This window comes from Sminthopsis crassicaudata, chromosome 5 (genome assembly GCF_048593235.1).
Source record: "Sminthopsis crassicaudata isolate SCR6 chromosome 5, ASM4859323v1, whole genome shotgun sequence".
Taxonomy (NCBI): Eukaryota; Metazoa; Chordata; class Mammalia; order Dasyuromorphia; family Dasyuridae; genus Sminthopsis; species Sminthopsis crassicaudata.
The window spans coordinates 155544203-155558349 of NC_133621.1; the positions used below are offsets into that span (position 1 = coordinate 155544203).

The 14147-nt window shown below is 29.1% G+C and overlaps 1 protein-coding gene across 9 annotated transcripts in view; it reads right to left on the reverse strand.

The window, feature by feature from the left end:
* SEMA3A (semaphorin 3A) overlaps window positions 1–14147 on the reverse strand; it is a 636674-nt gene that overhangs the window by 35841 nt on the left and 586686 nt on the right. For all 9 annotated transcript variants that reach the window (XM_074268519.1, XM_074268522.1, XM_074268521.1 and 6 more), the window contains 3 exons: window positions 13849–14068; window positions 10480–10571; window positions 4752–4793 (listed from right to left, as the gene is read on the reverse strand). In XM_074268519.1, coding sequence (XP_074124620.1) covers window positions 4752–4793; window positions 10480–10571; window positions 13849–14068 — 354 coding nt within the window. The remainder of the gene's footprint in view (window positions 1–4751; window positions 4794–10479; window positions 10572–13848; window positions 14069–14147) is intronic.

The following is a 14147-nucleotide window of genomic DNA, read 5'->3' on the forward strand; positions in this document are numbered from 1 at the left end:
AGTCAGACTTCCTGGAAAACATAATTTAAAAAAAAGAATCTTGGTACAATATTATAAAAAAGTATCAAGCAAAATTGCCCTAAAGTTTTAGAATATGAAGGCAAAGAAGAATTTTACAAAAAAATTATTTTTAAATCTACTTATTACCATTTGAAAGAGATCCCAGGAAGAAAATATACAGGGATATCATAGCCAAGTTTAATATCTCCTAGGTTAAAAAGAAAATACTGGAAGTAACAACAACAAAAAAATCCACAATTTAAATATCATGGAGATATTATAAGGATTACACAAACTTTAGCAATTACTATATTAAAAGAACATAGGTCTTGGAATACTATATTTCTTAGAGCAAAAGAGCTTGGCAAAACCAAGGGTAGGCAAAACCAAGGGTAACATGCCCAGAAAAATTAAATATAACCTGAATGGGGAAAAAAATATTTAATGAACTCAAAGACTTTCAGATTTTTGTGACAAAAACCTCAGAACTTAAGAGATAATTCAACATTCAACATATAAGATAAACATTAAAGACCAAATATAAGGAATGCAATAAGGACAAATTGTTTACTTCTTAGATGTGAAAATATTATCAGTGATTTTATGATGGCTTATCTTAAAGATAAACTATTTGTGTAGCTTGAAAGAAAGACTGGTGCTGAGCTGAGTAAGAGAGGGCGATTTTAAAAATGAAATTGTAAGGCCAGATAAAAAGGACATATAAAAGAAATTAATGGAGGAGGGTAGGTAGTGCTGGAATTTTATTCTCATCAAGAATGAATTAAAGAAGGAAATACACACACACACACACACACACACACATGTATATTTTTTTAAAAAGTCTTCTAAATTAGATAGAAATGGTAAGGTGGCAGAGAGGATAAGGGAAGAACTTTTTGTGGGATGGTAGGCTAAAGAATAGGAGGTAGAAGTAAAGTAGAGGAATGAGAAAGATAAGAAAAATAGAAAGGAAGAAAGTACAAAGCAAGTAATTGTAGCTTAGAAAGTGAATAGGATGAATTTACCTTTAAAATAAAAATGGATATCTGATTAATATTTTTAATTAATCAATATGCTGTTTTCAGGAAACATTAGAAAAAAGAATTATATACAAAGATAAAATAAAGAACAGGAGTAGAAGATATTACATAAAAAACAGGGATAGTGATCTTGATCTCAGACAAAGTTAAAATTAAAATAGATTTTAAAAAAGTTTAAAAAAACACAGAAAAACTGTGCTATGTCAGCAATATTATTCAATATAGCTTTAGACCATTTAGAATATCTAGACAATATAAAATATGTGAGTATATAACTGACAAAACAGACAGAAACAATATGAACATAAATATTTTTATACAAATAAACTCAGATCTATATGAAGTAATATTTATTGTTCATGGGTGGGTTAAGAAAATATAAATTTAAAAATAAAAAATTTATTTATTCAATGTCATTCCAATTAAATTATTAAAAATTTATTTTACTGAATTAGAAAAATATAACAACAAAGTTTATTTGCAACAATAAAAGATCAAACAAGTAGATTCAGCAGTATCAAACCTTAAACTATATTAAAAAGAAGAACATTGTAGGAAATGATGATCTAGTTGATTTTTAAAAAATGGAAAGACTTGGGCCTATGAAAAAAAGATGCCTCAGAGAAACAAGACAGGTGAAAAGAAGCATTGTATGGTCTTACATATATAGGTATGTTTCTAGATATTTATGTATAAGTATACATGCACATACACATACACAAATATACATATATACCATCTCCATGCTTCTTTGTATCCTTCTTTAGGGAGGCGAGATGGAGAAAGAGGAGAAAATGTAAAAAGTATACAATAGAGAACAAAAAAAAAACCAACAATGAAGATAAGAATAGCTGGGAAGCTTTGAAAAGAATATGTAGTATTATATAGGTTTTCTTGAAATAGAAATTTACTATTTATATAGAATTCTTTCCTATGATCTGCTGTTTACATAACATTTTTTTCCTTTTCTCATTTTGTATTTAAGTTAAAAAATTGATATGTCCTTTCAAAAAGAAGGGATTATATCCATTAGTTCTAGTCCTTCTAAAGAGAAAAAAATATTATGGGAGGTTCATGAAAGAAAGGGAAGATCAAAAGAATAACTTGATGATTGCCAGAAGGTAAGGAAATTTAAAGTTGGAAAAATAGCAGACACAGTTCAAATAAATTTAAATTTACCAAATTCTTTCAACTATAAAGCATTTCATTGAGCTAATCTTGAGGAGTAATGATTTTCTTTCTTTGACTGATAGAAGCTTTTCCAATTATTTAATAGTACCAGAATATTTTTAATGTAAAATATATCTTTATAATAGGCATAATTGTGTAAAGAAAGTACATGTGAAAGTAAGAAATTAAATGCTGAATATAAGGCACGTGATTCTACTAAAAATCATTATGTCAGGAAACATGCCAGTCTGGCTTCCATCCTGGAAATCCCCATATTTCCTTGCCAGCAACTGACAAATGTTAGGTCATAAGAACAGGTGAAAACATGCTTATGAGGGGTAAGATGACAGTATCAGGTCAATAATATTCCCACTATGAGTTTTGCTTGCACTGTATTTCTCTAAATGTTTTAGAAATTATTTATCCATCTATTTTGGTATATCGTTTTAGAAAGAGGATGTTCATTTTCACAAAATATGGTCTTCAAATCTTGCTCATGGGATAAAGTATGATTAGCAATTAAAACAAAGAAACAAATTAAAGAGCATGAGATTAAAGACAGACCTAGAATCCTAGATTCTCAAATTGTGTTAATACACAAGATGTCAGTTTAGCCAGTGATTATTTTCCCAGCTTCACTCATATTCATTTTAACTCCTTATATCATTGATTGATATACTTGGTAGCTATTACATTGTTTAAACAGCGTTAATTGCTGCTACCACTACTCTCATTCATTTGAATATTACTCTTTTATTACACATATTTTAAATTGGAAGGAACTTATAGGTCATCTAGTCCAATATCTTCATTTTACAATGAGAAATTTGAGGCCCAAATTAGTTGAGATTTTTCCCAAATCATGTTTTTAGTGTCAAACTAGTATTACATTAGGTTATTAAAATATTCTCAAAACATGGTTAATCTAGGTAACAATGGTCTATTTTTGAAATTCTTTCTTTGAGTTCTTTGAGAAGTGTAGAAGGATTTGCAACCTAATAAAACAAATTTTGAGACACATTTCCAAAGCCAAACAATGCTTTTAATTGTTTAGCAAAAAAAAAAAAAAAAAAAAAAAAAAAAAAAAAAAAAGAAAAAGAAAAAAAAGTCTTTTTAGCAGCAAAATATTATTCTTAATTTATCTTAATAAACCACATGCAGTTGACATGAAATAACTGGCAACATGATGGAAACAAAAATATAATTCATGAAAAGTAAAAACAAAATTTGTTTGTGAAAACTACATCATTTAGCCATCATCTGTTTTGCTTAAGGGTGCTGCCAAAGCACTCATTAAATCTAAAATGAGAAACTAAGATTCATGTAGCATAATAAACTTACTATTAATAAGCACGGGGTTTTAGATAAATTGGGACGGAATAATTCTTGCTGAGATTTAAAACTATAAAATTGTTTTCCAGAACTCCAAGCAGACTATACCTTTCCCACGTAGATAAAATGATCTTTGAAGACAAGATCACTGTGCCACAAAGGTACCTATTACGTATCTCAGAAGACAATACCATTCTACAAATAGACATTCAGTCATAATTTTATAATTTCTGATAGAACATATGTGACATGGTATTTCCTTTAAATCTCTACTTACATCCTACTCTAATGCATCATAGTTTAAAGGTGATTCTATGTTTGCAAAGATTAACATTAATGGAGAGCAAATTCTGACAGATCCTATTAGCTTTTTGTTAGAGGCCTGGCAATACCTCAAATTCTGTCCACTGATAAACTTCACTAAAATTAACTTATTCCTCAGAATGTTGACCACGGGATGAATGAATATATATTTTTCAGTCAAAGAAATTCTTGAAATATTCTATAAATGAATACTCTATAAAAATACTCTATAAAAGAGTAAAGAGGTAGTAAATTGTATCTATAAGGGGAGAGGGTATGCATACTGAAGAACTTACTTAGACATCAATATCTTTGAAGACATTTCTCTTAGAAGATATTTTTTGCAGAGTTTTTTTTCAACCCCTTTTGTTTTTCTGGAAAATTACAGATACCAATGCAGACATATTCATTTTCTTCAAATGGACTCCCACAAAAATTTCAAATTAAAAATCAATCTCTTTTTTGTGTACTTTTCAAATTTTAGTTGAAGATATTTTATAACTCATTAAATTTAAAAATCTTCAAAATTAACTTAAACGATTGAAGTAAATATATATAATTGATAATTTTATATTTAACCCATTTTTAAAAAATATAAACTTTTTAACCAAATAGAAAATTAACAGAATTTTTTTTGTTTTTGAAATTGGAAATGTAAAAAAAATTGTAGGTGGTTGAGTGTTTTTTTAAAAAAATAATATTTTTTGTTTCTTTAAATCTAATGTAGGTAGAGCTGTGTGGGAGAAAAGAATCATAGAACCTAGATTCAAATACTTACTCTGACATATAAAATTTGTTTTACTTTAGGTGAATCTTAACTTCTTACAGCCTTAGTTTCCATATCTATGAAATTAGGAAACTTATCTAAATATCATTTTTTAATGTCATAATTCAATATAAAAATACCTGCTTTGTAGAAATCTTCATTGCTGAAATAACAGTTGGTTCCTAAAAGAAAAAAAAAAAAACAAAGAAACTTTTTTTGTTGGGGAAAAAAAGAAATAAAACAGAAAACAGAAAATTTAATAGATACTGAAGGAGATAACTGTGAATTATCAGTATTACCAAAGGAATGTTTAATTTTGAGTTTCATTGATAGCTTTTATTTTAATACCACAATCATTTCCTCATATATTCCAACTACCATTGAACCTTCTCTTTGTAATAAAGACAAAACAGTTCATCACAATCAACCAACATAAACTCTGAATTGGACAGCATGTAACATTAAGCACCTCCAACTTAGAACAAAGGGGAATAAAGCTAATTTTTTAATCTGTAGAAGAAATGAACAAATGAAAAATAACAACATAAGCACATGGAGAACAAATCACTAACAGTAGATGTTAGCCAAGTCTTCAAAAGGTGTGCCTCTTTTTGAAATTTCCTTCTCTTTACCTTTTATTTCACAGTCTCATGTGTACACTTTTTATCTCACTTGATATTCTATTTTGTCTTTCTACTACTTTATCTTTTATTATATACATTTAAGAATTCTACATTTTTAAAATTGACAGTATGACCATTTCCCCAATTTTAGTATGCTGTTATTAGAACAAATTTAAAACCATGCCAATAATACTTTAAAATATCTTCACCAATCAGTGAGCTAGACAAATATAGTCCGACAATCATTCAAAAAGCAAATCAGCAATTTATAAATTTAAGTATTTGCTTTAGTAATTTTATTAATTGATTTCTGTAGGCATCTAGATTTTAAACAAATTATTTAGTGATTTCTTAGAATTTTGCTATTTTATAAAATCATAATCCAGATATAGTTTTCTGAGCTAGCTACTATTAATATAAATAATTATATATAGAGAGATATAGATAATATTTAATACATAAATGAAAGATTTATCTTGATTCTAGTCAGGTCTCATTTACTGTTTGACACCAATTTTGAAATTGATAGCATTTGATAGCTTATAAAACAACAAATGAAGAAAAGTTTTGTTATTTTTTTTTAATCTAGAAAAGATAAAACTAACAAAATATGTTAACCCTAAGTGAAGGATTTACTTTAAAAAAAAAAAATCATACTTTTATGTTAAGTAGAAAAAGCTGTTAACTTAAAATGCAAGTGAAAAAATCTAAGTATTTGTGCATCAGTTTTAAGTGAATAAATAGTACCTTAGTAGTAATCCTGAATGATAAACTTATTGTACTTTGAACCATAGTATGATATATTAGGGCTTCAACAAACTTAAATGAGGATTTAACAATGCTTTGAAAGAAAGAGCAGAAATTAATAATTAGTTCTAAACAACTCCCTGCTCATTATTCATTGTTGTGATGTTTGAATTAATATGTCAAGATAACATTCATTAAAATAAATGATATTTTACTGTAAAATATATTGAATCTGACTTCCATCAAAATTAATGTAGCTTTAAAAACTTTTATTTTAATAACGTAATATGGATGGCAAACATGGATAGAAAAACATGTAGTTTCAAGATTGTATGAATATAGTACTGATTTATGGTGTTTTTGTCCCAACAATTTATCTAATTCTTATTAAATAATCACACTTGCATAGCTTTCAACCTGCTAATCCCAGGAGAGTTTAGCAAAGCTCACTGGATGCAAAGCACATGGACTCTCTTTTATAAATGAGTTAATAGACTTGGTATTGGAAAGCATCAATTATGTTTTACATTTGAATGAAAATTGAACTCATTCATTTGTTTGCTCAGCTGTTCCTGAAATATTGCATAAATTGGGTTTTAAAATGCATGTTATCAATGTAACAGCTTTGGAAACTCTCTCTTTCAGGAAAGCTATAAATAAGACCCATTGTATTTATTAATGCACTGCAACTTGGGCAGTGCAATGCATTTTCATGGCTGGTATTAAGCTAAACTTGGTCCTAATTAGAGTGAAAAGCAGTTTAATATCTTCATGCCGATTTTCATTTTTCCTTTAGTTATTCACCTCATGCATTTTTATTACAATATATTACAGTTATATTTGATTCTTTTACACCTTTCAGAGGACATTTTTATTTTTGTTAAAAAATGTTTTTAAGCAATGTAAAAATTTTGAGTGAAGTATTCCATGTCAAAAGCAATTCAGGGCTTTTGTAAGAGTTCCTAAGTAACTGAGTTTGTCCTTTACAAAGAAAATAATGAATACTATATTGAAACTACTAGGATAGAATGGTTCCAGATGACACATTCATGAAGAATAAAGATCCTACCTGAAGATATATCAGAATATAGATCAAGGGCAGCTAGAGAGGTTCACTGTGTAGTATCACATTAATTTTCTTGGTGTTCTTGAAAGAGCATTGGACTTAGGTATCGAAAGATGAGATTCTGCCACTAACTAGCTGGGTCATTCCTTGGTTCAGACACTTAATCTCTCTCAATATTCTAAAATGGGGATAGTAGAACTGTGTGATCTAATTCACAGGGCTGTTGTGAGGACTAAATGAGATAATATATGCAATCATTAATCATAATTATAAATAGTCTAAGATAAAAGTGTTCCAACAACTGGTAAAGTTGATTACTAAAAAAAATTGAGAGTAGAAATCTAAACTACTTACAATGATATTAAATAGCAACCCAGTTCTGGATCATAAAATGAGGGTCTTAGGTATAATTGTCCTTCTTCAAAGTATCAGTATTGAATTCTCCAGGTATCTAATAGGCTATTATATCCATTATGACGATAACTGATAATGATATCAGTATAATCTGGTTATTATAATGATGATTCCCATGTTACCTCAATAGTAACAGCATACGATTCTATTGTATTTTATGGTTTACAAAATCCTTTATATTCTCACACAATCCTCAAAACAATGCTCTGAGTAGTTATTATTATCTTCAGTTTTCAGATGAGGAAACAAGAAAAGTTAGATGACTTGCTCAGTGTTACACCAACAGTAAGAATCTATGGCAAGTCTAACTAACCCCAGGCCCAGCACTTTAGCTACTGTGATGCCTATTTAGAGTCCATATGAGACCATACCTAGAGTTTTAAATTAACACAGATTTCACTTATGCTTAGGGTTAGAATTTATCTGAGCTGTCTGTTTGAAAAGAATTGGAGAGCAACTTTATTTATTAACTCAGTAAAAAATTATGTTATGGAGCAGTAGGTTTTCTCCATATGTTATATTTGAGATTTAACTTAAAATAAGAATTCTTTGGAGGTAATCTTAGTTGTTGGAATGCTCAGAAATAGATTAGGGACTTTGCAGCATAACTATGAACATAGTATATGTTGTCAATAATCTCATTTAATCCAACAGAAATGACTTAATAATAACTACTTTATGTCTATAACATAATGATACATTAACAGGTGGCTTTAAATGTATTTTACTGGATCATATCAGTCTACTTTGCAGGTAGAGAAAGAGAACAAGAATATAACTTTCCCAAAGGAAAGGAAGAAATGTAGACCAGAGACCATAAAATACTCTCTCATTTCACTATTTCGTTTAATATAGAGACTGATCTAAAGTGTTATGTTTTTTTTAACTACAAAATTAAACAAAATTTGACAGTGAAATATTCCAATCTAGAGGAGGCAATCTGAATATAAGTTTAGCCTTTGAGTATAGAATGTTTAAAGTAAATATTTCTCTACGTTCTGCTCAAATATGTTGTCTATTTGAGTAGCACATCAATAGCAATGGCAATAATATTCAGGAGGCATTGAGAGAATAATGTAGGGAAAGGTAATATGCAACTATGAAAGCATACAGATTTCTTATTGAAATAATTTGCTGCCTATCCATTAGAATACAACTGATTTCTTAGAAATTCATGAAAGACATTGAACAACTCAAAAACCTAATTATTATTCATTTATATTTATCTGTAGCACATATTCTGGAGCTGTTCTCTCTACCCTCCTATTTAAAAAGGCAATCATCTCAGCTTCCTCTAAGTCTGTGCTTTGGTACAACATCTACCCTTTTATTTTTAAGAGAAATTCTAAAAAAGTGTGGGATAATTTTTAAACATTTACTGCTCACATGCTCCTAGTGGTGTACTACATACCTTCTTTCTAATTATTGGTTGATAACAATTAGTCTTGTACATATTTAGTTATTTTAGTTAGTTTTTTTTTTTAAGAAGGGATATTTTACTAAGATGGTATAATAGAAAGAATTTTGGTAGAACATTCATACCCAAGAAAACTAAACTATCCTAATAATACAAAGTTCAGAAGAAAGTAGATGGGTGGGTTCACTGTCCAAAAGCACTTGTAGCAAAGGGATAATTCTCAACTTTTAGTTACTGAAAATATTCTTCCTTTCTGGAGTAATCATGAAGTTCTCCCTAAGCATCTTATAATATTCCTCTTAATCTGCTTGTGGAGTCTTGAGATTATTTTTTCTCAGTGGATCTAATTTGTTCTTAGCTACAGATTTAGACAATCAATTAATTCTACTGGAGATATTAAAAAGACTGGGACAATCAATGGAAGTCCCCAAATCCTAAATCTAGTCAGATTTCAGAAGGAAAATTGAATCATAAATTTAGAGGCAGGATATTAGAAATTATCTAATTTAACTATTCCTTACTCCTTTTACAGACAAGGAGACAGATATTAACTGATTTGCCCTTGGTCTCCTACATACTTAAAGTAGCAGAAGATTTTTTCCATTGAATCACTTTGTAATCAGTGGCAGATTTAGGATTGGGATGCAAGTTTTCTGATTCCTATTCCAGGATGTTTATTTGTAGTAATATTATTTCATACCTTCTTTATAATTGTTTTTAAAAGTTCACTTTCCCCAAAACCTACAAATTTGATTCTGTAAGAGTTTTTAGGAAACCTATTCATCTTCATTCTTTCTAAATCATATAAAAAAAGAATCTCCAGAACAATAGCCTATAATTAGATCTTTTCCTCTCTGTTTTGTTCTCATTTGCCCCATTTCTACAGAAACAGAATAGCCTGGTGGGAACATAGCATTGCTTTAGTTTCTGATTTGTTACCACCACAGGGTGGTGAAAATGGGAATCAATGACAATCAATGAGGATATTTCTAAGATTATTTTTAAAAGTATATGAAAGGCTTTAATATCAGGATTTGTTCACTTCTATTCCCTATACCTTGAATGTCTTCCATCTCAGTTGTTGAATTTTATTTATCCTTCAATATTCAATGCAATTGACATTTCTTTTCTGAAGTCTTTCCTGATTTAATTAGAAGTTTTTTTTCCCTGACCATTGAGCCTTCCCCAAACATTTTATACCATTTTAATATACTTATCTTACTTAATTTTCTATTTGCTTTATCTGTCTCATTCAATTGTTTAAGCTCTCAATGTCAAGGACCATTTCTTATGCACCAATATCAAGGAGAGTTTCTTATTTATAGTAAGTATTGAATAATTTTTCTTGTACTGAATTAAAAATTAATTTTAAAATATATTATCACTGACACAATAAAATAAGTTTGCAACGTAATTCTCTTCAACCTTTTAACATCTACTGAAACTTCTAAGATTTTATTTTGACTAGTGTCTAACTCTAATTAATGATCTAATTAGAAGGGTATGCTAAATTACTTACCCACACCAAATTCAAATGTGCAGCTGTCCAAGAGGAAAAGTATAGCTGAACTTGTTGACACTTGAAATTAAGCAATACTCACCCGAAATACTGTCATTTCTTCCAGTAAGACTTCTTCTAAATCATGCCAAGTTTCCTTAGGAATTGAAACTACTTTAAGAACTGTCCCAACATCTTTGAGAGAAAGAAAAAAAGATGATTATTTAAAAGGTCAAGTAATAATAGTGGGCATAATAGTAATAAAAATAATGACTAAATTATTTTGTGTTTGCAGAATTAATATAACAAATCCAAGAATAATTAGTGTATTTATTATGTATTTTAAGCATCCTAACTGGGATGTATTTAATTTAAGAAATAAGATTTTGATTTATGAAGGGTATTTCTTAAAGTTGTACACATTTGTTCAGTTATTTAGTCGTGTCCAATTCTTCATGACTTCACATGGAATTTTTTTAAGCAAAAATACTAGAATGATTTTCAATTTCCTTCTCCAATGGACTTAAGCAAACAGAGTTAAGGGACTTGTTTAGGAACACATAGCTAGGGAGTGTCTGAGACCAGACTCCAGACTAACATCCTATTGCTAGAAGACACCTGTCTCCTGTATACATTAAACCAAAAACAATCCTCCCCCAATGAAAACAAACAAAAATAAGCAACATCAAAACAACCTAATACATTTCATAAAAAGGAAACTAGCTTAACTGTGACATCTAAATAGAATCAGACAACCTTATTATCATTATTACTATGGAAAAGACTTTGCTATTTGCTACAAAGGAATAAATAAAAAAATTATAAGCACACTCCATTAAACAAACATGTGTTTATACTTACAAAAATGTCATTTTCCTACTGTTATTTCAAAATATGAAAGTTATGGTAATAACTACATTTTGAAGGAAAACTTAAGAAAAACTAAATAACAAAGACATCAAATCATTTTGGATCAGGGAAATGAAAGGTGAGATAAAGGGATTTCATGTGTGAATGCGTTTAAAACAGTGTGATTATCTTTGTGGAGATTTATATATCTATATATATAGATTTATATTAATATCTATCTATATTTGGCGTTAGGGGAAATATAGCAATGGCTTTTTAAAGATTACAGAGTTTGGATAATTCCACAGAAATAAAAAAAGGAACTTATATAATAGAAAATATGCTTGATCCAAGATATAATTGATATTCTTCTTCAAATCTCTTATTTATGCATAAAACTATAAATTCTCTCCTGTGACAAGTACTATGGATTAGTTTCTAGTTTGGCAAGTAGAAGTTTCTAATTTTATATATTTTTATTAGTATTTGAAACTAAGGGGGGAAAATTCCTAATTTAGCTGAAAGCTAATGAACTGAAATTTTAATTGAGGCAGGAGAAATGCATACAGACAAAAAATTAATTGAATCTTATTTTGGTTACATTTGCTAATTTTAAACACATGTTTAAAAATGTAATTATTAAGGGGCTACAAAATTATATCAGTAAAGGATTTATAAAGGATTAATTTGTGCATGAGCATGACTAGCTCCAATGAGACTCCTATAGAGTTACACTTCTGAAGTGACATTTTGCTAAAGAAAAACAATGGATGATCTAGAATTAAAATAAATTAACTTTGCATCTCTGAAGAATCAAAATACAGGGCACTCTTAAGATAATTCATCAGTATTTATAGAAACTGTTTTTTTTTTTTTTCAGAATTGCAAAAGTTTTGATTAGATTCTGATTCTCTTCAATACCTCTGATTAGATCTCTGGTACCATAAATAGACTTTATCAGAATCCTAAATCAAGTTTTACAAACGATTTCATACTCTTATAGGATCAATAGACTATGATAAGCAACTCAGTTAAAAAGATAAAATTACTGTGATTCATTCACTTTACTGACAGACAGAGTTTGCTAACTGATACTCCATGAAAGTTTGACATTCAATGTGATCATGAAAGCAGGGCTTTTAATGCTGGTTGGTGACAAGAAGACTTCAAAAAGTTCAGATTTTGTTTCTTTTGTTGAACATCTCAACAGAGTCATCACAATGACAATCAGATTTCTCACTGTTAATTTTTTTTTCACAGAAAAGAAGAGTAAGGATGGAATGAACTATAGAAATTAAGTGGCATTTACTTTATATTTGATTACTCTAAATTTTGGACATAAAATGATTTATTGCATTTTCTAGCATTTTTATATTCCTAGAAACAAATTAAATATAAATCTAGCTTAGAGAACTAATTTCATTCAACTTTCACAAAACTACTTAGGAGTTAGTATTAATAACTGTAATACAAAATTAATAAATCATCTTTGAATCTTCTTGGCTCTTTTTTGAAGATAGATGTATCACTCATAAAAAGGATAAAATAATATTAAGTAACTTACACTATTATACCTGATAGCACAGATACTTCTAGTTTGAAATGTTTAGATCTTGTTGCCATTTACATTTTTCTTTGGCAATTTTAAATGTTGTTCATTGTTTCCCAACTAAGGAAAATAAATGTTACTACATAAAGTTTCAGCAGAGTAATCAGCTTCCCACTGATTTATATGTCAGGCACTAACAAGGATGGAGCCTGGGGATTTATTGCCTTGGAATCTGACCTTAGTACCAAGTTGCAGATTTGCAACTGGTACCATTCAAAAATAGTATTACTGTTACAGAAAAAAAAATAAATAAAAACAGCTTATGTCATAGTACCAGTTTGAACCAGTCACAGACCAAAAAGGTATCTGAAGGTTAGATTTTTGTTGTGGAGTCTGATTAGACACTGAATAAAAAAAATAAAAGTAGTTAGAGAATTCATAAATTTTTCCCTTAAAGTTTTACAATGCAAGAGTTGGATATTTCCAAGGAGAAATTTTTCCATTTCTGCTCTGAGCTCTTTGAATGACCTGAAGGAAAACCAAACATATTTTAATGAAACTTTTATTTTTTCTTTATTTTCTTTTTTGCTGTCAATTTTAGCAAAGTGCAAATAACATTAAATTAATGAGTTATTTGACAAATTTTTCCACAAAATTAGGAAACCTACAGGAATAGAAAGGAAAAATAATTATTTGCCCTGATAAAGGAAAAAAAAATAGTGAGGCAGTTGCTGAACTTTAGTGAAATGACTAGGGACACCAAATGTTCTCCTAATCATTAGGTACACCTGTTCATATTCAGTCATGGACAAATTTAGGTCACATTGAAGAGGAAAGTAATTAAAGTGCTGTCAACAAACCTGAGAAGAGAATTATTTTAATAGGCTTTTAATGACAATGTTCAGTTTTTAACTTGTCCACTGATCAAGAGTCTGTTAGACTTTGCAGATTAACATGGCAATTTCTTTTGGTTATCTTCATTTTTTAAAGAAAAAATATTCAGTATTGGGGAATATTAAGCAGATTACTTGAATGTAATTGACATGTAAATTTAATGCTGAAATTGAGTTTTACCTGTTCCAATAAACATGACATCATATTGGCCATCTTCTGCATCCACTCGATCTACTACAATTTGTGTAAACTGGTATTTCACATCTGTTTTTATCATAATTGGGCGGTTATTAATAGGAAATACTGGATTGTACATGGCTGGATGACTTCTTGCAAATGTTATAACATCATCTGGAAGGTCCTTTGTAGAGTCAAACCCTCCAAACGTTTTACTGGGACACTGAGAATGTAAGAACACAGAACACTTGTCACTTAAAATTAAAAGTGAAATTATGTGAACTACATGATTACACATATGA